The 26,527-nt window shown below is 36.8% G+C and overlaps 1 protein-coding gene across 2 annotated transcripts in view; it reads right to left on the bottom strand.

Annotated features, from left to right (window-relative positions):
- KDM8 (lysine demethylase 8) overlaps positions 1-24,022 on the bottom strand; it is a 31,890-nt gene extending 7,868 nt beyond the window's left edge. For both annotated transcript variants that reach the window (XM_053717908.1, XM_053717909.1), the window contains exons 1-5: positions 23,505-24,022; positions 20,313-20,380; positions 13,961-14,121; positions 11,147-11,279; positions 10,542-10,586 (exon numbers count right to left, since the gene is read on the bottom strand). In XM_053717908.1, the coding sequence (XP_053573883.1) occupies positions 10,542-10,586; positions 11,147-11,279; positions 13,961-14,121; positions 20,313-20,380; positions 23,505-23,952 (855 nt within the window). In that variant the 5' untranslated portion in view covers positions 23,953-24,022. The remainder of the gene's footprint in view (positions 1-10,541; positions 10,587-11,146; positions 11,280-13,960; positions 14,122-20,312; positions 20,381-23,504) is intronic.
- Positions 24,023-26,527: the final 2,505 nt, after the last annotated feature.

The raw sequence follows: 26,527 nt of genomic DNA, 5'->3' as shown, positions 1-26,527 counted from the left end.
AAAATAAAAAAAAAGTTAAATGCGCTGTATTTTTAGCTTATGTCACGCATCTTAAAAGGAAGTTGTCAGGACATATAACTTGTTTTTCCTTTGAAAAGCCATGATTGATAAATCCATTCAAAAATGAAATACATTTACAAGAGTCATAAATAGTTGTTTCTTGTTGTTGTCGTCTATTACTATGATGATCACATGACAGCAATAGAGACATAAAATCTTACCAGATCTGTGTAGTAAAAGTCAGTCAGAAACATGAGACCTCACTTGAAAGAGGAGAGTCTAGTGTTCTAAGACAGGGTGTTGAGTTGAAAAGTGAAAGCCGTCGTAATGTGAAAACCCTCATTCAAATACCAGCAATAATGTCACTTAACTCAGCAGTAACCCTTCAGAATGACTAAAATAGGTAATCTGCGTATGCGCAGTACACTTCTGGTTGCCGAATTCGACGGGAGAATTGAGAAATCTTGCACATTTTGACATCACCACTGATCAACTGAAATCTGTCGGAATAATATATATATAAATAAAAGTTGAACACCAAATAGCGCAAGAGAACTCCTTGTTAAGATAAAACTTCCTTTATTATAACATAAGTAAAAACATAACAGCAAAAAACGCAGCTGTATAAAGCACTTAAAATACATAGACACAATGTCGGCGATCGAGACCACATGCAGACATGTTTCGTGTGGTTGCGCACTTGATCACTGCTTGAAAGCAGTCATGACCGCCCATTGCTTTATAGCACTTTACTTAAAGAAACACTTGCATTGTAAAAGACATTGTGCCTGTTCACACTGATCATACCCTATCCTTTGTTGAACGACATGCAAAAAAAATATTTTTATGTAATTGGAAATAGCAAATGTAAAATAGTAATATGTGTTTGTCAAACAATATGTATCTCTCACAATATTATATTTCCTCTTAAGTTATTTCCTTTGCATGTCATTTCACCTCTGTATTGTTTCTTCAAACACAGTTGGATACATCAATTGTTATTAGTCACTTTTAACATAAAGATATTTAAGAAGATATAACATGTTATAACTGTTATATATCAACTCTTTTTAAATACAGAAGATCTTAAATAAACATATATATTTATCCATGGTTGTGGTAATTTCATCTATATCAGAAAATTATAATATTTGGATGTACCAAACAGATTTTTATTGTGCTTTAAAAAGAACATACGCTTCATTTGATTTTTATCTCAGATATTGAATTGTGCTTATTTTATTTATAACAAAAAATTATTATTGTCTGCCTTTCTTACTTAAAACACTTGATCAGGTTTATACACAAATATTTTTTTCATTTGATTTTTTAGTTTTAAGTTAATTTCTATCTCCAAATATATTTGGTCATTTTTGTGTTTAGATAAGCATTTGATTTCGATATCTTAAACAGTTGACTATGTTAAATATAATATATACAAGCATTCAGAATTTTTTTTTAAAGATGATTTCTATCTATTTAATAAATAGTTCATCTCATTAAATCGATAAATTTAGTGTATCCTAATTAACAAATAGATCCAGATCCCTTCTCATGTTTAGCCCTAGTGGGTTACAGGTTTTTAGTGTGAAAATACAAAAAACTTCACGTTTATTAAGTTTATCTTCTCTGTTTCCCCCTTGTTTCCATAAGGGAACATGATCAATACCTTGGATTTTGAGCAAGGATGCATCTGAGCTATGGTGAGTTTTAAAATGTCTGGATACTGGGGTATCTGTATCATCATCCTCAATCGATCTTAAATGCTGTAGGAACCTGTCTTTTATGCTTCGCTTGGTTTTACCTACGTATTGGATATTACAAAGGGCACATCTTAATAGATATACTACATGTGTAGTTGAACAATTTATGTAGTATTTGATTTTATATTCTTGCTGAGTTACATATGAGGAAAAGCTATTTCCCTCAATTACATGGTTGCAAGTTTTGCATATGTTTCTTCTACACTTGAATAAACCTTTCCTTTCTTTTAACCAAAATTTGTTTTGTTTAGTTGGAAGATTGGATCGAGAAAGGTAATTAGAGAGTGTTCTAATGTGCAAAAACGCACATTAAAGCACTAATCTACACATATAAATTTATGTACACACTTTTTTTTCCTTTTTTCCTTGTTTGATTACCTTGAACAATATGGACAATATAAGAGAAGAAAGTTATGTACTAGGGGATTTTCATGATGAAATTTCTGAAACGTATAATGAAATTATACATACTATAGACAGCCTATTTTTTGAAATGGATGCTTTAAGAAAGACATTAAATTGGATTTAGACCTTAAGTCATTCTCTATATACAAAAATGACAAGAGGATACCAAGAGGTCTCCGTATCAGAAAATTTCCATCTTTTGTGGTGTTTGACATGGAATTTGTCTCCAAATGGAACAGCATTTTAGATGCATGTTCATTTGCACTAAAAGATTTGCTCGTAGAACATAAGAAAAAACAAAGAGCAGAGCTGTTACAGGAGATGAAAGAGGTGCAAAATAAACTCAAGGATTTTCAATACCACAAAGATTTTAAAGAATATGATAAGAAGTTTGAGACAACTATGCATACATTTAGACAAGAAATATGGCAATTCAAGTCACGAAAAATGACAAAAGATAAGAGGGATTATGACCAGAAACAAGTTTATAGATGGACACAAGAGGAATATCCCAGGAGATTCCAAAGAAGACAACAAAGAAGAACACCTAAGGGTGGAAAAAGAGTGACATTTTCAGACACGGAATACGAATTTGACTCATCTGATAATGACATACAGGCTGAGGAAGAAACACCGGCAGTTTTTCAAGAACTTGAAGAACAAGCAACAACATCAAAACTACATAAGGAGTCAAAAAACGAGGATCCCCAGACTTTCCCAAGAAAAACAAAAAAATCCACAGAGGAAGGAGGGGCAAGACGAGAAAGCGGCAACAGATACAACAAACAACATCAGAAGAAAGGACAACAGAAGAAATACATCACGAGATCACAAGGACAGAACAAACAAAAATGAATGTGGATATGAGTGTCCACATTGATATCTGATATAACTCTGAGCAACACAAATCAAACTACTGTCTAAAGGTCTCAATTTTGTGCCATCTGCCCACTTCAATCTGTTTGAAACAGTCTTAGATGTAAATAATTTTGTACGTAAGCTAACCTTGAGAAAACATTTTTTCTCTGAAAGTGAGCGAATGACACAAATTGGGACCGAAGAGTCTACTAATGAGAGTGTCACGTTAGCCATTAACAATGCTTTTTCATTTTCTGACTTATGTGCAGTTAAAGATCTGCAAGATTTAGCTGAAGAGAGTAACAGCGAGTCTATAAATAAGACAGCAGAAAAGGAAATACAATTCAGTCATTTAAAAAAGAAAAGCAGCTTTTACCCAGTTCACACTAGACCAAAAGTGTTAGATATTTTTCAAAAAACAGTGGAAAGTAAGTTAAGGATTTTACATGAAAAAAATCTTAAGAGTAAAAAGAAAAAATATTCTAATTTAACCAACAAAGAAAAGGTAGCGTTGATGGCTTTAAAAGAAAAGAAAAACATAATGATCCGTCCCTCAGATAAAGGAGGAAATGTGGTCATCTTAAATACTGAAGATTATCTCAAAGAGGCCAGAAGGCAGTTGTCTGACCAAGAAGTATACATCAAACTAGATGGAAATCCTACTAGAGAATTTAGGAAAGAGTTATCAAAGATAACCAAAACAGCTAAACTGAATAACATCATAACTCCTTCATTGGAAGAAGTCTTAACTCCATCTAACTCAGTAATAATAATTTCATTATTTCCCCAAATTACATAAAGATCCAGTTTGTCCACCAGGACGTCCTATAATTGCAGGAATTAACTCATTAAATGAACCGTTGTCTGACTTAGTGGATACATTTCTTCAGCCACTGGTCAAGAACCTACTAAGTTATATACAAGACAGTACATCCCTACTTAATAAATTGCAGAATGTTAAGTGGAAAGCTAATTACAAGTTCTTAGTGGTGGATGTATCGTCTTTATATACTTGCATACAGCATAATTTAGGAATAACAGCCATTGAGTTTTTTCTGAATCAATATACTGATTATGAACCAGTCACTAAAGCATTTATACTTAATGCAATTGAATATCTTCTGTCACATAATTTTTTTATGTTTGGGTCTGACATCTTTCTCCAAAGGCGTGGAACAGCCATGGGGGCAAAATTTGCCCCATCTTATTCATGGGTTGGTGGGAGCTGTTCCACGTCTTTGGAGAGAGAAATCCTTACAGAGAGAAGGTCATACATTTTTTTAGATACATAGATGATTTGCTCTTCATCTATGATGGTGACACGGAAGAAGTTGAAGAATTCTGTGTTTACCTCAACAATAACAGATGTGGGCTGAAATTCACAGGAGAACATAGCTCAGAGTCGATAGATTTTTTGGATCTGACCCTACAAGCTGATGTGGAACATGAAAAGGTAGTGTCTACACTTTACAGAAAGCCAACAGCAGGAAATACCACACTTCTATACAAATCATGTCATCCAAGACATGTCCTTAGAGGTATACCTAAGGGCGAATTTATTAGGGCTAAAAGAAACTGCTCTAATGAGGACGATTACACTAAACAATGTGAAATCATTATAGAAAGATTAAAACAGAGAGGGTATAGTGAAGATGCCCTAAATAAAGCGAAAGATAGTGTACAACAGAGAACAAGGGATGATTTACTTAAGTATAAAAAGAAAGATTGAAAATTGAGGGACAGTGAGAAACCTAGGTTCATCACTACATACAGCACTGACTTTAAAAACATTAGTAAAATCATTAAAGAAACTATAACCATACTACACTCAGATCCAATACTAAAGAGAATAACCAGCGAAGGTGTAGATTTAATATCTAAAAGAGGAAGAACACTCTCTAATTACCTTTCTTCATCCAATCTTCCAACTAAACAAAACAAATTTTGGTTAAAAGAAAGGAAAGGTTTCTTCAAGTGTAGAAGAAACATATGCAAAACTTGCAACCATGTAATTGAGGGAAATAGCTTTTCCTCATATGTAACTCAGCAAGAATATAAAATCAAATACTACATAAATTGTTCAACTACACATGTAGTATATCTATTAAGTTGTGACCTTTGTAATATCCAATACGTAGGTAAAACCAAGCGAAGCATAAAAGACAGGTTCCTACAGCATTTAAGAACGATTGAGGATGATGATACAGATACCCCAGTATCCAGATATTTTAAAACTCACCATAACTCAGATGCATCCTTGCTTAAAATCCAAGGTATTGATCATGTTCCCTTATGGAAACGAGTGGGAAACAGAGAAGATAAACTTAATAAAACGTGAAGTTTTTTGGATTGTCACACTAAAAACCTGTAACCCACTAGGGCTAAACATGAGAAGGGATCTGGATCTATTTGTTAATTAGGATACACTAAATTTATCGATTTAATGAGATTAACTATTTATTAAATAGATAGAAATCATCTTTAAAAAAAAATTCTGAATGCTTGTATATATTATATTTAACATAGTCAACTGTTTAAGATATCGAAATCAAATGCTTATCTAAACACAAAAATGATCAAATATATTTGGAGATAGAAATTAACTTAACTTAAAACTAAAAAATCAAATGAAAAAAATATTTGTGTATAAACCTGATCAAGTGTTTTAAGTAAGAAAGGCAGACAATAATAATTTTTTGTTATAAATAAAATAAGCACAATTCAATATCTGAGATAAAAATCAAATGAAGCGTATGTTCTTTTTAAAGCACAATAAAAATCTGTTTGGTACATCCAAATATTATAATTTTCTGATATAGATGAAATTACCACAACCATGGATAAATATATATGTTTATTTAAGATCTTCTGTATTTAAAAAGAGTTGATATATAACAGTTATAACATGTTATATCTTCTTAAATATCTTTATGTTAAAAGTGACTAATAACAATTGATGTATCCAACTGTGTTTGAAGAAACAATACAGAGGTGAAATGACATGCAAAGGAAATAACTTAAGAGGAAATATAATATTGTGAGAGATACATATTGTTTGACAAACACATATTACTATTTTACATTTGCTATTTCCAATTACATAAAAATATTTTTTTGCATGTCGTTCAACAAAGGATAGGGTATGATCAGTGTGAACAGGCACAATGTCTTTTACAATGCAAGTGTTTCTTTAAGTAAAGTGCTATAAAGCAATGGGCGGTCATGACTGCTTTCAAGCAGTGATCAAGTGCGCAACCACACGAAACATGTCTGCATGTGGTCTCGATCGCCGACATTGTGTCTATGTATTTTAAGTGCTTTATACAGCTGCGTTTTTTGCTGTTATGTTTTTACTTATGTTATAATAAAGGAAGTTTTATCTTAACAAGGAGTTCTCTTGCGCTATTTGGTGTTCAACTTTTGGAGTATACATTGTTTTTTTGGGAGCGGCTTACAGACCGGCTCAGACCGCCACAGCTGCAGATCTCCACTAATCTACTCTCATTTGCTCTCCTGCATGTCACGGATCAGCAAGCAAGTTTCAGGTACTTTGATATTTTGGACTTACAGTCTTATACTTGAATAACGGTGTGGTCTCTGTGTGCGCTGATACATTCACATTGTCTAAATATATATATATATATATATATATATATATATATATATATATATATATATATATATATATATATATATATATATATATATATATATATATATATATATATATATATATATATATATATATATATATATATATATATATATATATATATATATATATATATATATATATATATATATATATATATATATATACACATACATACATACACACATACAGTTAGCCCTCAATTTAGACCAGGGTTCTGTTCCTGAAGGAATGGTTGTTTAAATAAAAAAATAAAAAACTGGTGTAAATTGAAACCCAGTTTATAATATAAGTCAATGGAAGGTGAAGGAGTCATGTTCCAGGCCCCTCACAAACTTGACATAATTAACATGCTGTATAGTGCTGGCACATGTACACTGCTGCTAATGTATACTTTAAAAATTTTAAAAAAAATAAAAATCAAAAAGAAAACCAGCAGTTTCAAAAGCAACAGTATGGAAGATTATGTCAATCAAACAATACAGTGAAATATATAGTGAAATGACCGTCCTGCCCTCACCATCACAAGAAAAGCTGACCGGCCGCACCCCCTCTAGCCGTGGGGCATTCTGGAGCCTGTATTTCTTTTGTCATGAGGCCTGGGAAGGAATCAGCCGCACCTGGCTAAAATTCAGAGTGGCTGCTAATGGCAAGCAACGGTCGCAGGGGCAAGTAAAGGGACACTTACGGGGATGAAAACAAGGGTGGCAGGGGTTAATTTAAAGTCGCCAGTACCACATGTACAGTTGTTTCTGTGTGTAAACATATTTTATATTTAAAATTGCAGTCATTTCCCTCCCCGGTAGCGGTGATGTGACTCAGGTCACGTGTCACAATAACCTGCACTATTCTGAAACGGCGCAAATTGAAGTGTCATAAACCAAGGGCTACCTGCATATTGGAAAAGTATTCCAAAGTGTACTATTACTTTACACTAACGGGTTACAGTTCATAAGCTGAATTAATTTTACATTGACATATATATATTAGGAATTATTGTTAGCGTAAGTAGCACCATCTTGTTCTTGGGCGCCATTTTGCCTTTTGCATCCATCTTGTAATGATTGGCATCCATTTTGTAATGATTAAACTTTATTATAATGGGTTATTCTGTAGTGAGAAATATATGCTTGTCATTTTTTTCTGCAAAGCTAGCTAACCTTGTAGATGTCCCTGGCATTATGCCGAGGAGGGTATTATCTCAATAAGATGGTCCAACGACCTTGTTGTTCTCGCAGATGTTAGCTTGTTATGACTATAGATATTGTTTATGAGCTAGTACTTTTCCCTGACAAACATTGTGTTTAACTGTGTAAAATGACGCGGTCATAACGTGTCATCACCTTAACCCTATATGCTGTTACTGAAGTCTATAAGACATGCTTGCACTGTTCAATAAAGATGAATAACTTTAGATCATTTGCTGCGTGGTCCGAGTCTGTTCTAAGGATATCCTTATCAGATAATCTACATCTGCTTCAGGTGGTACAGTGGGCCCGCGGCTTCGGCCTGACCTGACACTCCCCCCCTGGGAATAACACCTAACTATATATATATATATATTTTGCCTTGTACGGTGCATGAGATGTATATACACATTGTACATTACACATGCTGACAAGATACTCATACGTTTTACAAAGTACTGTGGTGCATAGAATGAATATAGCATGCCTGTATCAAACATGCTATGTTAATACAGATTATCAACCCAATTCATTTGTTTACACTGACTAAACCCTGTGTAACTGTTGCACATATAGTACACATTGAGACTTGATACAGGGAGAATTAAATTATGTATAAATGGTATAAACATAAGATTACTATAAGACGTCTCTACATGTTCTACACAATGTATTTAGAACCCTAGTTCATATAGGGTGGCCCGTATTCTGTCGAAAATAGTTACCCCATCAAAGCACATGTGAAGAGCAGTACTGACGTATTTTGAATGTGGCGATGGACACCATTATGCACACGTGCACAGAAGGTGGTTGTTCATTGCGACAGGGTGAATGGGAGGTGAATGTAAATGTGATCATCTGCAGTGTTCTTCCCATGACACATTTAATGGGCACACCACCCAGCTAAAATGTAAGCCAATCTTTTTTTTTGCACAAATTATCATGAAATCAATTAATGCTAACATTTAACAATTAATTTGTGCTATGGATAGCTTAACCCCTTCCTGACGGGTCTTATTTGTCTAAATCCGAATATAGTTCTGATGTAAACAAATAAGTAAAAATTGAAATCATGCAATTGTGTGATTTCAATGATGAGATTTGTGTCAAGGGTGATTTCCTATGATGATAGGCACCCCCTCCAGCCCGCAATCCCATTCAGGAAGTGCCTATGGCTTCAGTACAGCCAAACAGCTAGGACGTTCCATGCCGTCCTAACGGTGCTAAAGCCCAGCTCAGTTAGGACGGCATTGAATGTCCTAACGATGGGAATTGGTTAAGTAACATTTACAAATAACAGAGATTATAATATTGCAAAGTATTACACTGCCCCCACCCGGATATTTTGTAACATTTTCGGAGGACAAACCTGATGATATACTGTATACAGATACACAGATATCAGAAGAGTCCTCACCTGAAAGAGCTTATAACAGAGAAAATGAAAGAAGGCAGCCGAATGCTGGACAATAAGAAACAGCTACTACTAGGAGCATCATGTGACCATTTATGGGAGTGAAGAGAAAAGTGAGGTCTCAGGCTTCTATTACCTGTATATTAAAAGGGACATGAAACCCCCAATTATTCTTTTTGTAATTCAGCTAGAGCACTGTGTTTGCCCTAAGTAACCCAAACCGCAACACGTGAATATTATTAGGTAAAAAACGGTGAGGCAAATGAGTCTACCCCAGAAAATTATCTAATTTGCTTTGTTCCCTATGTATTCTTAGTTGAAAAGAATACCTAGGTAGAAGCCGCAGTGCACTGCTGGGAGCTAGCTGCTGATTGGTGGCTGAACATACAGTATATGCCTCCGGTCATTGGCTAACATGGTGTGTTCAGTTAGCTCCCAGTAATGCACTGTTTCTTCTTCAACAATGAATACGAAAAGAATGAAGCAAATTGGAAAGTTGTTTAAAATTGCATGCTCTATTTAAATCATGACAGAAAAAAACATTGTTTTATGTCCCTTTAAGGACATGAAACTACTCACTGGAAAAAGAGCGCACATGCATTTATAAGAAGACATTTTTCATTTCATTAGTAACATTAAGAACAATTACTAAAAGCTATATTATAAAATTAACTTTTTGTTACAGTTCAAGATAGTATATCCTTTTGTAACATACAATAAAGCCGGAGCAATTAAACTAAGTGTTTTTGTTGTTGTCGTACATACATCTGTAAACGCACAACCACATGCTGTGATGATGTTGTAGTGACGAAATGACATTTTAATTCATAAGAGCATGTGATGTTTGCACTACTGATCCTAAAAGTCTATGCGTTTAACCCCTGCAAAGAGGTTAAATGCAGAGTTAAAATACCGCTCAGTAGGGGCAGAGAACTGCTTGTCGTAAACGGGAATCAGCTGGTGAGCCAACGAGCAGCTGTGCAACTGTCAGCATTCCCTTTGCAGGGGTTAAACACACAGACTTGCAGGGTCAGTAGAGGTAAAACTACAAGCTCTAACAAATTAGCGCACGTCATTTTTTATACTACATTGTCCCTTTAAAACAGATTGGCTTTCATTTTTATAACATTTTCCTTCACATTTTTAATTGCTTATTCCTTTTTTTTTTCTTCTTAAAAACACCTCATGTGTTCCAACCATTCTCATCCTTGCTTGGCTTATGTACTATAATACTAGATTAAACATAATTATTAAGTACTCACCTGTTCAAACAACTGGTGCTGAGCAAGATATCCAACAGTGCTTTGCTATATGGAAAAAAAAATAGGAAAGTTTTGAACAAATCTTTTCCTCATTCGCCATTAAAGGGATAGAAAGGTCAAAATTGAAATGTACATGAAAGCGTTTCCCTTTTAAATAGAAGCATTTTTGCAATATACTACCAATAGCAAAAGTGCTTCTCATAAAGATTATTACAGATTTTGTTTTTCAAAGGCACACACACATATACTACGTGCGACTACAGCAGCGTATAACTAGAAGGTTCTAATACCATACCTGCTCAGAGTGCTGATGGTGCTATGTATTACATCAGTGAAGACTTCATTTGTGTCAAGCCACTGCTGACTCTCTAAGAAGGTGCAGTTTTTGAACGCTGGTGCTCTGCACTCAAAGCATATGTGTGTATGCCTCTGAAAAACAGTAATGACTAACTAGAAGCATTTTCACCAACGGAAAAACGAAGCAAAAATGTTTATATTCAAAATAAAAATGCCCCAGTTCACATATCAATGGTGACCTTTCTATCCCTTTAAGGAACACCAAGATAATTTAATGTTTTGCGGTCACCACTGAACACATAACATACCTGGTTAAGTATATATTTATTGATGAATTCATTGACAGTCATTAACTTTTGGGACCATTCTGAATCAGTGTATCTGGATCCCAGCTCCACGGGAACAGTACGGCATCCGGCTACACGTTGGATGTATTCTATACTACCAACAAAATAAATAAACAGAATAATGGTCACAAAACATGCCAAAGAGACATTAAGATCAGATTTACTTTAACACTAGGAGTGCCCAAACAATCAAATGAAAAGTCACAAAGGAATCATTTTTCACTTGCAGAGAACCAGAAATTCAATTAATACTGACCACTTTAATATATAATTGAAAAGAGTAATTCTGTAAAAAGATAGTTAACATTGCTCATCTTTGCACAAGTGTCACAAGATTACACAAGGATCAGAAACAATATCAATAAAACAGAGAGCCGGCAAATGTGCGTATCAATCAGGATGCCACCAATATCAACTCGACAAATGAACACATGGTACTCACAATTAAGAAGAGCACCCTAATGTGCTGTAAGATGCATGTTGGTAATTCTCAGTGTACCAGCTCACTGAACTCCAATCTCAAAAGTAGCCGGCCTATAGACTCTCCTCAGTGATAGGCAGCTGCAAACTCCTCATAGGAACGGAGATGTACCGGAGGTGCCTGATGAAACGGTGAGTTTAGACGGCGAGAAACACGTTGCAATATTTCAGAGGGTTTATTACATTACCCCCTGTATGTACTAGTTTGGTTGTTTTTAATAAATTTGTTTTAAATACGACCTCCAGTACATTTGGCGCCTCTCTGTTTTATTGATATTGTTCTAGAATTTCATTGTTGCGGGTGAAAGGAGAAGAGCAGCCCGGAAGTAATTAGGACCACCAGTGGATCAATTGAAGAGACTGTTTCACTTGTGTTTGGGGACACTAACTTTCATTCCCTTTAGGATTGTCTCGGGGATACTAATATCCTTGTTTGAGTGAGACACTTATGTATATTGCTATATTTAGATACATTTAAGATTATGTTCTCTGCTATTTTATGCATTATATCCTTTTGATAACTATTAGCACCCCCTAGTTGTTGCTAGCAGTAAAAAGAACAAAAAGCATTAATTTTAAAGGGACAGTCTAGTCAGAATTAAAACTTTCATGATTCAGCTAGGGCATGCAATTTTAAACAACTTTACAATTTACTTTTTTCATCAAATTTGCTTTGTTCTCTTGGTATTCTTAGTTGAAAGCTAACCTGGGTAGGTTCATACGCTAATTTTTAAGTCCTTGAAGGCCGCCTCTTATCTGAATGCATTTGACTTTTTTTTCACTGCTAGAGGGTGTAAGTTTATGTTAGCCATAAAGATAACATTGTGCTTACGCCCATGGAGTAATTTAAGAGTAAGCACATTTATTGCCTGAAAAGCAAGTCTGTTAAAAGATCTGAGATAAGGAGGCAGTCTGCAGAAGCTTAAATATAAGGTAATTAAAGAGGTAAAAAGTATATTAATATAACCGTGTTGGTTATGCATACTGGGGAATGGATAAAGGGATTATCTACCTTTTTAAACAATAAGAATCTTGGAGTAGACCCTTTAATGCCCACGGAACTGACTGAAATGAACCAACTTCAGAGACGTGCACTCTATATTGCGCATGGGCTGAGGTGTATAATGGGCACATATTTCCTGCAAAACCTGCACTTTACAACTTGGGTAAGTAGAGGGCCAGATTTACAATAAAGAAAACTTCATTAGTGAAGTGATATATGCAACAACATGTTTAATTAAAGAGGCAGTAAAATGTTTATTTAGGTGTAGTAAAACAAAGCAATATAATTTTACTAATTATTTTGCCCCATAGTAATTTAAGTCTGAAAATGAAGACTTTACCCATTCTGACAATTGGCACATAACATGCTTTACCAACCCTATCTCTGCCACCTGCCCTAATTGGCTATAGATTATCTGATAAGGAACTGCAAAACAACGGTCTTTAGGCATACATTTTGTGTCTAGCCTTGTCAGCTCAAGAACAAGTCCGGAATGGCTCCTCCAAATAAAGCAATTAGTTGGTGGAGCTTAGCTACTGAAAAACATTTGCAGCAAGCGAAATCTTATTGCTTCAAATCAATTTTAAGCTCACACACTATGTTAATTTATTGTAAGACTGCAGAAAAATATTGTAATGACAAGGTGTTTACCATCCCTTTAATTAAGCTTTGTGCTTAATTTACTGTGTCTAGTATGTTTTTAAATCTTACAATATGTAAACATTGCCTCAAATTAGGCTGCACGACTAATGGCGGATGCGATTTTAAACCGCGATTAATCGCTGCGGTTTAAAAACCGTGAGAGTATGCAATTTTTAGCCCTGCCCCATATGACGTCACCTATGGACGTACAGGAGGGCCGCCGACTTGCCCTGCCCGTTTTGCGACATTGAGCCGACTTACCGGGGTGCGCTGTGGCTAATGCGGGTTACAGGGAGGGGGGCGCGCTGGGATTTATGTGGGTTGGGGGCTGATGGTGGTTACAGGCGGTGCTTATGTTAAAGGGGCTGCTTATTTGGGGGTTACAGTAGGAGCTGATGGGACTTATGTAGGTTACAGAGGGGGCTGACGTGAAAATCGCAATCATAATTTTTTTGGAAAAAAATCGTGATCGCCCAGCCCTACCTCAAATGTGTATTATTTTTCCTAGAGTCAAAGAACATATAAAATGTATTAACTTCTTGCAAGGACGCTACTAAAAGTGGGCATGGGAATGAAGTAAATAAAAGCAATACCAGAGCAAGATTGCAAAAGATAAATTCAAAATGACATAATTTGCCTTCAGACCTTACCTCCATTTTTTCATGCATGGCCAATGGTCTATAACACCTTCTAATATAACTGGCTTTTGGAGAATCAAATATTTTTTATTGAAGAATTCCAAGGTGGGACAGTTGACTTTTGGAATCATTGTCTCTAAAGTTAGGACAGGAGTAGGTGGGCGAGGCATTTTCTGCAAATAAGAGAGATCTGTCATACAGAGGTTTATGATGCTAAATGTATAGCTGTTCAACTCCTGTTCACAAGGGCTGCATAAAGACAAAGCTTTAAAAGGTATGGAAAGGTCAAATTAAAATGTGCATGGGTGCAACCGTTTTAAACAGAAGCATTTTTGCAATGTACTTCCATTAGCAAAAATTCTTCTAGTAAAAGTAATTGTTTTTTAGCGACATATGCACATATGCTGTGTGAGCCCGTGCACCAGTATTCACGCTCACAGATTCAGTAGTGGCTTGTATAAACAAATGGTCTTCACAGGCACAATACAGAACACCACCAACTCTCTGAACTTGAATACTGGTGCACATGCCCATACAGCATATGTGTGTATGCTGCTGAAATACTGTAATAGCTGATACTAGAAGCATTTTTCTAGTGCTATATTGTGAACAGTCTTCTATTTAACATTTAATATAACCCATGCACAATTTAATTTTAGCCTTTCTATCCCTTTAACTGATGTAGCCATTGAATCCCATTAAAGGGACACTCAAAACTCGACATAACATAATCGTATATAAAAAAATTAAAACCGAATATCCGCCTGCAACGTACCCCCTTTCTCTTACTTGCTTCCTTAACCTCTTAATCTTGTACGATACCTTCTAGTTTCTTGTGTTAATATGGCTGCCTAACTCCCCCCACCGTTACGTAGGGACCTTCTTTTTGAAAGGATCAGCCAATCATGATCCATTCCTCGGACTGAAAATGAAAGCGCGTTCACGGACCGCAATAGAAGACTCCTACAGCTCTTGTAATTACGATCGCGCTCGGTAATAAATGCGCATGCGCGATGACGTAGGAAGAGCGTCATCTGAAAATAACATGAACGTGCCTGAAGGGGATGAGTGATGGGGAAGAAGCATGAATGGGAGGAGTTAGGCGGCCATATTTAGTTAGTACGGTAAGCTATAACGATGAGGATTACTTGGACGTTATATATAGAAACAAGGCAGGGATGTGGTGCAGGCGGATTTTGGATTCTGTTTACACAACATGAAATTATGTTATAGCGGGTGTTGAATGTCCCTTTAATTGTATGGGCTCATAAAGAAATACTGAAATCTTAATCAGCTTGCAGACTCAGAGGACTGAAGATCCTCTTTAGGCAGCAAAAGAAAGGATTAAACTGCACAGTATACGTATAATGATGCCATGTCATTATATTAAATTGCAAGTTCAAGGCATTTAACATGATTTATAGTCCACTAGTAATATATTTTACTTGTGACAAATGGAATTGTGTGGATAAAAAAAAAAACACAACTCCCTCACTTTCCTAAAATTCAGTTCTCATAAGAACTATTTTCTCCCTCTTCATCATCATATGTAACACTATAGCAAAGGGACAGTAAAGTAAACATTAAACTTTCATGATTCAGATAAAGCATACAATTTTATACAACATTCATATTTACTTCTCTTAGCTAACTTGCTTTGTTCTCTTGGTATCCTTTTTTGAAAATAATTCATAGGTAGGCTCAGGAGCTGGGAGCTTGCTGGTGGCTGCACATATATGCCTCTTGTCATTGGCTTACTTAATGTGTTCAGCTAGCACCCAGCAGTCCACTGCTTCTCCTTCAACACAGAAGAACAAGAGAATAAAGCATGATCAAGGGGTTAAATTGCTGTCTTAGAACACATTTGCAGCATTTTTTTTTCTATGCCTTTCATTGCCTGACCCACCACAGAAGCAGGAACTTAACCATTGATTGTCCGGATAACATACACTGATCTAGTGAATTTCAGATTTTGTTCCAAAAGGACTTTTAAACTATTTTATTCTTTGCTAAACCTAAAAGCAGATATTTGCATGGGCATCCTCGTCAAATATAAGAGCTGTGGGCATAGCCCTCATTATCCAGTATTCCCATGGATGAGCTGTGCACAAACATATATATCCAGATAATTTTACCTTAAAGAGACAGTAAAGTCAAATGTAAAACTTTCCTGTTTCAGATAGAGCATGCGATTTTAATAAACTTTCCATTTCAATTGCATTATCTAATTTGCTTTGTTCTCTTGGTATCATTGAGTGAAAAGCATACCTAAGTAGGGTCACTACTGAGAGATAGCTGCTGCTAGCTCCTATAGCACTGGAAGCCCCTTGCAACGGCAGACATCCAAGGTACAGTGGTCGTCGTCACAAAGGGGTTCACATGGTATGCTACCTGAATCATAAAAGAAAAAAAAATTGGGTTTCCCATTCTTTGAAAAGTCATTTGAAAAATGTATTGCAGATTTTAGATTTCTTTGTAAAAGGAGGTGTTACTGTACCAAGGGGTTTGCCACTATTCACCAGAAAAGCTGTAGATCTGCTTATCAGTCAGTGGGGCTTTAAGGCCCATTAGTACTGCAACACAAACCATGTTAACATAAAATAAACTGCTTTTTTTTTTTTTTTTTTTTTTTTTTTTACATGAACAAATTTAACATTTGCTGCTTTTTATATACATCATTTAAAATGTTTCTCATTGTAAAACAGAGAAAATGCTTAAAGGGACAGTCAAATAAAAAATAAACTTTCATGATTTAGATAGGGCATGTAATTTTAAACAACTTTCCAAGTTACTTTAATTACCAATTTTGCTTTGTTCTCTTGGTATTTTTAGTTGAAAGCTAAACCTAGGAGGTGCATATGCTAATTTCTTAGACCTTGAAGGCCACCTCTATTCTGAAAGTATTTGACAGTTTTTCACCACTAGAGGGCGCTAGTTCATGTGTTTCATATAGATAACATTGAGCTCCTGCAAGTGAATTTACCATAGAGACAGCTCTGATTGGCTAAAATGCAAGTCTGTCAATAGAACTGAAATAAGGGGGCAGTCTGCTGAGGCTTAGATACAAGGTAATTACATAGGTAAAACGTGTATTATTATAACTGTGTTGGTTATGCAAAACTGGGGAATGAGTAATAAAGGGATTATCTACCTTTTTAAACAACACCAATTCTGGTGTTTACCTTCTTTAGTGATTCAGATAGAGCATGCAATTTTAAGCAACTTTCTAATTTACTCCTATTATCATTTTTTCTTCGTTCTCTTGCTATCTTTATTTGAAAAAGAAGGCAGCTAAGCTATTTTTTTTAAAAAAAAAAACATGGACAGCACTTGTTTATTATTGGGTGAATTTATCCACCAATCAGCAAGAAAAACCCAGGATGTTCACCAAAAATGGGCCGGCATCTAAACTTACATTGTTGCTTGTCAAATAAAGATACCAAGAGAATGAAGTCAATTTGATAATAGGAGTAAATTAGAAAGTTGCTTAAAATTGCATGCTCTATCTAAATCACGAAAGAAAAAATTTGGGTTCAGTGTCCCTTTAAAGGGACATGAAAGCCATTTTTTTTCCTTTCATAATTCTAATAGAGCAGGGGTGCCCAAACTTTTTTTTGTATTGGGATCTACTTTTGAAATGAATAGCTCAACGAGATCTACCCACTAAAAATGGGCCGGCTCCTACGCTTACATTCCTGCTTTTTCAAATAAAGATACCAAGAGAATGAAGAAAAATTGATAATAGGAGTAAATTAGAAAGTTGTTTAAAATTGCATGTTGCATATCTGAAGCATGAAGAAAAAAAAAGTGTGCGTTTCAAATCCCTTTAAGGTTGCATGATTTAGCAACACATGGGAGGGGCAAAAGCATAAAGATACAACAGATTTACTTTTTCTATCTATTAATACTTACCCTCCTAACTATACCTCCATATCTATTGGTAGAGTACTCACTCAACCATGCTTTTGATAGGCCAATTTGTCATTAAAAAATCATCTACATTGATTGGTTGAAATCGATGTCCCTCAAGATCCAACCCTGTAGCACTTTTTGTGTCCCCACTGTCAGACTGTTTAACCCCTTAACGACCGAGGACGTGCAGCGTACGTCCTCAAAAAAAAAAAAAAGGCAGTTAACGCCTGAGGACGTACTCTGCACGTCCTCGGTGTGGAAAGCAGCTGGAAGCGATCCTGCTCGCTTCCAGCTGCTTTCCGGTTATTGCAGTGATGCCTCGATATGGAGTAATCCTGCAATAACCTTTTGTAGCCATCCGATGCAGAGAGAGAGAGACACACTCTGTGGCCCTCTCTGCACTGGACATCAATGGCCTACTTCGTTGGTGGGTGGGAGCCTGTGTGGGAGGCGGGTGGCGGCCACCGATGGCCCTGGTGATGTGGAGGGGGGCACGCACGGGGAGGGAGCGGGTGGGAACCACTACACTACAGAAAAATATGTATTTAAAATCGGTAAAAAAAGGGCAATAAAAAGTAAAAAAAAACAAAAAAAAACATCAGTCAGGTGGTGGGGGGGTTTGGTGTGTGTGTGTGGGGGAAGCTACACTACAGAAAAAAAACAAAAACACTTTTTTTTGCAAAATGGGTACTGGCAGACAGCTGCCAGTACCCAAGATGGCCCTCAATAAGGCAGAGGGGGAGGGTTAGAGAGCTGTTTTGGGGGGGGGGGGGGGTCCTACACAGCAGCATATGTAAATATGCTAATTTTTTTCATTTATTTTTTTTAAAAACCTTTTATTTTAGTACTGGCAGACTTTCTGCCAGTACTTAAGATGGCGGGGACAATTGTGGGGGAGGGAAGGGAGCTGTTTGGGAAGGATCATGGGGTGGGATGTGTCAGATGGGAGGCTGATCTCTACACTAAAGCTAAAATTAACCCTGCAAGCTCCCTACAAACTACCTAATTAACCCCTTCACTGCTAGCCATTTTTTTAATTTGATGGCATTTGGCGGTGAAATGGTGGCATGAAATATACCAAAATGGGCCTAGATCAATACTTGGGGTTGTCTACTACACCAAAGCTAAAATTAACCCTAGAAGCTCCTTATGCTCCCTAATTAACCCCTTCACTGCTGGGCATAATACACGTGTGGTGCGCAGTGGCATTTAGCAGCCTTCTAATTACCAAAAAGCAAAGCCAAAGCCATATATGTCTGCTATTTATGAACAAAGGGGATCCCAGAGAAGCATTTACAACCATGTATGCTATAATTGCATGAGTTGTTTGTAAATAATTTCGGTGAGAAACCTAAAGTTTGTGAAAAAGTGAACATTTTTTTTTATTTGATCGCATTTGGCAGTGAACTGGTGGCATGAAATATACCAAAATGGGCCTAGATCAATACTTTCTGATGTCTTCTAAAAAAAAATATATACACGTCAAGGGATATTCAAGAATTCCTGAAAGATATCAGTGTTCCAATATAACTAGCGCTAATTTTGAAAAAAAAAGTGGTTTGGAAATAGCAAAGTGCTATTTGTATTTATTGCCCTATAACTTGCAAAAAAAGCAAAGAACAAGTAAACATTTGGTACTTCTAAACTCAGGACAAAATTTAGAAACTATTTAGCATGGTTTTTTTTGGTGGTTGTAGGTGTGTAACAGATTTTGGGGCTCAAAGTTAGAAAAAAAGTGTGTTATTTTTTCCTCATATTTTATAAATTTTTTTATAGTAAATTATAAGATATGATGAAAATAATGGTATCTTTAGAAAGTCCATTTAATGGCGAGAAAAACTGTATATAATGTGTGGGTACAGTAAATGAGTAAGAGGAAAATGTAAAAATAGCCTTGGTCCCAAACGGACAGAAAGTGGAAAAGTGCTGTGGTCATTAAAGGGTTAATGACCTTCACACACTGCGGTAGATAAAGCCTTATCGCTAGCAACCATATTCTACTTGTGCCTTAGTGTTGAGATTGCGTAATTTGACCACATAATTTTATTACATCGGCAGCATCAGCGCCTTCGGGATCTACCGGTAGATTCCGATCTAAATATTGGACACCCCTGTAATAGAACATGTGATTTTAAACAACTTTCCAATTTACTTCTATTATCTAATTTGTTTTGTTATCTTTCAATCCTTTCTTGAAAAGAATACATAGGTAGCCTGAGGAGCTGTTAATTGGTGGCTGTACATATATGCCACGTTACTGGCTCACCATATGCGTTCAGCTAGCTCCCAGTAACACATTGCTGCTTTTTTAACAAAGAATATCAAGAGAATTAAGCATATTAGATTGTAGAAGTAAATTTGAAAGTTGTTTAAAAATTGTATTCTCTATCTGAATCATGAAAGTAAAATTTTGTGTATCATGTCCCTTTAACTTCTTTCAAACATAAAATACCTCAGAAGTGCTGACTTTCTCCTGCTCATCTTCTTCACGGAGCCTTTTCTGACCTTTGGCAGAAAAACCTACAATGTTGACACAAAATTGTTCAGAAGACAGTTAAAATGATTAAGAGGGATATATAACTAAACTGTGATTGTCCAATATCTGCTAGTACAATGATCTGGTCCAAATTCAGGTGATGTCGGCAATATGGATAAAGCAAATACTTGCAAAACATTTTCCAGTGCAAATACGAAGATCTGGCAAAGCCACATAAACTCAGAGCAAACAATGACAAAAGTGAAATTGTATCTGCTAAATGTTCTATGATTAAACTGTACTTCTGGGCCAAAGTGTTTCAGGCTTAAAGGGACATGCCACCCACATTTTTCCTTTTATGATTTAGAAAGAGAATGCAATTTTAAACATCTTTCTAATTTACTTATATTATCTAATTTGTTTTATTCTCTTGATATTCTTTGATGGAAAGCATATCTAGATATGCTCACTAGCTGCTGATTGGTTGCTGCACATAGAAGCCTCGTGTGATTGGCTCACCATGTGCATTGCTTTTTCTTCAACTAAGGATATTTAAAAAATGAAGCAAAATAAATAATGGAAGTAAATTGTAATGTTTAACCCCTTAGTGACCAGAGCACTTTTCCATTTTCTGTCCGTTTGGGACCAAGGCTATTTTTACATTTTTGCGGTGTTTGTGTTTAGCTGTAATTTTCCTCTTGCTCATTTACTGTACCCACACATATTATATACCGTTTTTCTCGCCATTAAATGGACTTTCCAAAGATACCATTATTTTCATCATATCTTATAATTTATTATAAAAAAAATTATAAAATATGAGAAAAAAGTGGAAAAAACACACTTTTTCTAACTTTGACCCCCAAAATCTGTTACACATCTACAACCACCAAAAAACACCCATGCTAAATATTTTCTAAATTTTGTCCTGAGTTTAGAAATACCCAATATTTACATGTTCTTTGCTTTTTTTTCCAAGTTATAGGGCCATAAATACAAGTAGCACTTTGCTATTTCCAAACCATTTTATTCAAGATTAGCGCTAGTTACATTGGGACACTGATATCTTTCAGGAATCCCTGAATATCCCTTGACATGTATATATTTTTTTTTAGAAGACATCCCAAAGTATTGATCTAGGCCAATTTTGGTATATTTCATGCCACCATTTCACCGCCAAATGCGATCAAATACAAAAAATCGTTCACTTTTTCACAAACTTTCGGTTTCTCACTGAAATTATTTACAAACAGCTTGTGCAATTATGGCATAAATGGTTGTAAAATTTTCTCTGGGATCCCCTTTGTTCAAAAATAGCAGACATATATGGCTTTGGCATTGCTTTTTGGTAATTAGAAGGCCGCTAAATGCTGCTGCGCACCACACGTGTATTATGCCCAGCAGTGCAGGGGTTAATTAGGGAGCTTGTAGGGAGCTTGTAGGGTTAATTTTAGCTTTAGTCTAGTGTAGCAGACAACCCAAAGTATTGATCTAGGCCCATTTTGGTATATTACATGCCACCATTTCACCGCCAAATGCGATCAAATAAAAAAAAAAGTTCCCTTTTTCACAAACTTTTTGTTTCTCACTGAAATTATTTACAAACAGCTTGTGCAATTATGGCATAAATGGTTGTAAATTTTTCTCTGTGATCCCCTTTGTTCAGAAATAGCAGACACATATGGCTTTGGCGTTGCTTTTTGGTACTTAGGCCGCTAAATGCGCATCACACGTATTATGGCTAGCAGTGAAGGGGTTAATTAGGTAGCTTGTAGGGAGCTTGCAGGGTTAATTTTAGCTTTAGTGTAGAGCTTAGCCTCCCACCTGAAACATCAGACCCCCTGATCCCTCCCAAACAGCTCTCTTCCCTCCCCCACCCCACAATTGTCCCCGCCATCTTAAGTACTGGCAGAAACTCTGCCAGTACTAAAATAAAAGCTATATTTGGGCTTTTTTTTTTAAACGAAAAGGCATATTTACATATGCTGCTCTGTAGGACCCCCCTTTAGCCCCCAACCTGACTGATCCCCCACCAAACAGCTCTCTAACTCTCCCCCTCTGTCTTAATGGCCGCCATCTTGGGTACTGGCAGCTGTCTGCCAGTACCCAGTTTAGAATAAAATTGCTTATATTTTTTAATGTTTCCCCTTTTCTGTAGTGTAGCTCCCTGCCCCACCAAAGACCAACCCCCCACCCCCTCCTAGATACATTTGATTTACATTTTTTTTTATTCAGATACCCCTTTCTCAAACTTTGATTTTCTGTAGTGTAGCGTTCCCTCCCGCTCCCGCCCCGTGCACGCGCCCGCCCGCCGCCCCCCGTGCACGCGCGCGCGCCCGTGCGCGCCCCCATCGGCCCTGCCCCCGATCCCGCCCCCCTCTACATTACCCGGCCCATCGATGGCCGCCCACCCGCCTCCCAAGTCGGCTCCCACCCACCAACGATACCGGCCATCGATGTCCGGTGCAGAGAGGGCCACGGAGTGGCTCTCTCTGCATCGGATGGCCATCTAGCGTTATTGCAGGATGCCTCCATATCGAGGCATCACTGCAATAACCGGAAAGCAGCTGGAAGCGAGCAGGATCGCTTCCAGCTGCTTTCCACACCGAGGACGTGCAGGGTACGTCCTCAGGCGTTAACTGCCTTTTTTTTGAGGACGTACCCTGCACGTCCTCGGTCGTTAAGGGGTTAATTTTCTATTCTCTATCTGAATCATGAAAGAAAGATTTTGGGTTTAGTGGCCTTTTAAGCTACTTAGCCTCTCCGACACCCATAGTGTGGTGGAATTAAATCATTACAATCCAACTGGGATGACTGACAGCCCCTGCTCAAGCACAACTGGCCACACATGAGCGTGGGGCAGTGGCATTTCACAAGCAACAGCTTCTGCAATGATAATTGTGGACAGTGGATGATAAATGGAGCCCAAAGTGTGCAACTCCAGAATTGAAAAAATAATTACCATGCCCATTATAAAAAAAGGACATGAAAAACAAACAAACTGCAGACCAACAGGCAAGACATCTCTAGGGAATGTTAGTTTACTTATAGCTTAAAAGGGATATAAAACAGTCTGTTTAATTTTTGTAATAAAAAAAAACAGTAAGCAGTGGGTTACACTTAAACGAAATCATTGTACTACTTAAAGTCATGGTAAACTCTTGTTACCTGCTGTGGAGTCAGAGGTCGCTTTATTTTCAAGCATCCCAAGTCCATCAGAAGTGTCACTTGTACTATGTTGTAGGCTGTGGATGATCCGGCCCAATACGTTGTCAATTACCTCTGCCCCCAGCAGCAGCCCCATGTCACACACCTGCAAAGCCTCCTCCTTGCTGCTTAACCCCGCCACCTTAAACAGACAGCCATAAGAATAGACAGCCCGCCAAGCCCGGGACACATCCTGCCAGCTCTTTGCATTCAGCTTCTCCCAGCAGTAATCCACCAGTAACGCTCCGAGAACAGCGCATCTTGCGGGATCACCTCGGTACAAAAATTCTGCGGCCTCTCGCACACACCGTGCTACGCTATGCTCTACCTCTGGACCGAACTCCGTTGGAAACTCTTCCAGAGTCGGTGGCAATACAGCACGGACATGAGCGGCAATCGAATCCAGCATTTTAGCCGGAACAAATAATCACTTGGAACTCATAGACAAATCCCTGTTGCAACTACGACACATTTGTAAATTGTACATGATACTACACATGCGCTGTTGCTAACCTGAGGCAATCAGATTTATGACCTATTTTACATAACCTATTAAACGAAACAGTAATGGAACACAATAATTCTCGAACCCATATGATATGAACACTGTAGCATGGACTCGTGTTTAAGGTCACGCGTGAATTTGTAATGGAAATTCCACGTTAAATTTGTATGGGCTGGTAATTTATAATTATCTGGAACGCAGAGATTAGCTCCAGGCTGTCAAATCACTTGTGTGAGACAGTCTTACTATGTTGTCCAGAACTTAGTTTGCAACAGTAACATCTCACTATTAAAAACCCCAAAATGTGCAGATCTTTTCCTGTGAGATCATACATGACCTACTATGTATGAAATAGCTAAACTTACAAAAACTTGATCTCATGAACAGTTTTGAGGTTTTATATGCATACTTACTATATTTTATAAGATCAGATCATTTAAAATGTAATACAGATATTTTTCTAAAGATGAATGTATTTCTCCAAAATATTAAGCAAGAGGTTAGAGAAATGTTATGCAGACATCCCAACCTGCAAAAACTCATTTCAGGGAGGTGATACCTAGCGAGTTGCAGGGTCAATGTGTTAGTCACAGTACGTACTACACTAACTATAGAGAAGCAGTTATATAAAATCTGAAAGATGGCTGCAAAATTGGATAAGAAAAATAGCACCTGCTAATGATTTTGTCACTACTAACACATGCTCTCTCTATTACCATCCCACAAGCATCTGCCTAGTATCCTATTCATTCCCCATTACAGTTTCTATGGCCGCGTTCGGGCAGTGCTCAGGAGCTAGTGGAGGCACTTCACTTCCAGCCATGACGTGGCACTAGGTGACGTCATAAGCAAGGGAGCTTAGAAAAAACGTTTGCATGCGCAAAGGGATCTGCTGCACAACAATGGACTTTGCGGTGTGAGTGGAGTAAGTAGAGCGCTGGAAACAGTGATTCCAAACACCTCACAGTAAATAAGTCCTTCAGACTAATTTTGTGTTTATACGAAAAAGGGGGAGTGGGGCGTGAGGGGGCTAGTGAAAGCTTAAGAAATCTAATTAGTGAATATTTAACACAATGTGTGTCTGTGTAGTCAATGTCTGCTCGACTGATTACTCTGAATATATAAAACCAATTTCTATCAGTGTTTATTTATATGAGTATTGTGTTATAGTTTGTGTTGTATAACGTTTTAAGATATAGTATGACCATTTATCATGATTTATAAAAATGTGAATGAAGTGCACTGTGTGATAAATCTTGTGCACCCAAAATTCTTTGATTGTTAATATACAATACTATATAGAATCAATGCTACTCCTGAAAATTTCATACGTCTTAGATTTTGTATTTCAAAATATGTTAACTTACAAATTCTAAATATACCGATGTTCCAAAGTATCTAAATTCAAATACTCTATAGGTATCTCTATTTCATACAAATATATACCAAAAAACCGAAGAGGAGAATAAATCTTAATAAAAGTTATTTATTATAACAATATAAAATCAGATTTGATAAAGGGACGTCTCCCCAAAATGTAAAAAATAAAAACTAATATCTAATATCAATGGAATCTAAATCCCTAATAATTTCTTGCAACTCTGTATAACAAGGGAGTCTTTGCAATCAGATTTCTAAGAATTTCCAATTGCCGTTTTTTCTTGACAGAAATATTTCTTGTTATGGCAATTTAAAGTTGTTGCAAAGTCAGTAAGGTTGTATAGTATGCAGTCCCAGACTTAGCGGTTCAAAATAAGGCTAGATGAATGTTATGATACTTAGCGTATGAGTTACCTTCTCCCTTACAGCCGGTTCAGTCACTGCTGTTTTCCTCGATGCGACTGCAAACTCAGACCCGCCGCGTGTAGTCGGCGTCTGACGTCACTGCCTGGTCTTTGATCTTCTGAATCCGTTACTAAGTAACAATTTGGCTCTTTAACTTTTCAGAGCCTCTTTGTTCCAACAAGATCCTGCACTTAGTGTTGTACACGCAGGAAAGGGATGCTTGAAAGATGTTATGTGGTAGTTGTTAGTAGTGGAAATAACCCGGGTTATACTGTCATAACAGTTTTCCAATTGCTTAGAATAAAAGCTTTTTGAAGAGTCACTTAGTACCACTGAGGGTCACAGGAATCACTGGAAGCCACCAAGGGTCACAAGGGTTGACGCGTTTCGCTCTTATTCAGAGCTTTATCAAGATATCTTCAAAAAGCTTTTATTCTAAGCAATTGGAAAACTGTTATGACAGTATAACCCGGGTTATTTCCACTACTAACAACTACCACATAACATCTTTCAAGCATCCCTTTCCTGCGTGTACAACACTAAGTGCAGGATCTTGTTGGAACAAAGAGGCTCTGAAAAGTTAAAGAGCCAATCAAATCTGATTTTATATTGTTATAATAAATAACTTTTATTAAGATTTATTCTCCTCTTCGGTTTTTTGGTATATATTTGTATGAAATAGAGATACCTATAG

This window comes from Bombina bombina, chromosome 6 (assembly GCF_027579735.1).
Source record: "Bombina bombina isolate aBomBom1 chromosome 6, aBomBom1.pri, whole genome shotgun sequence".
In the NCBI taxonomy this organism is placed as follows: Eukaryota; Metazoa; Chordata; class Amphibia; order Anura; family Bombinatoridae; genus Bombina; species Bombina bombina.
This window is presented reverse-complemented; position numbering and strand designations above follow the sequence as displayed.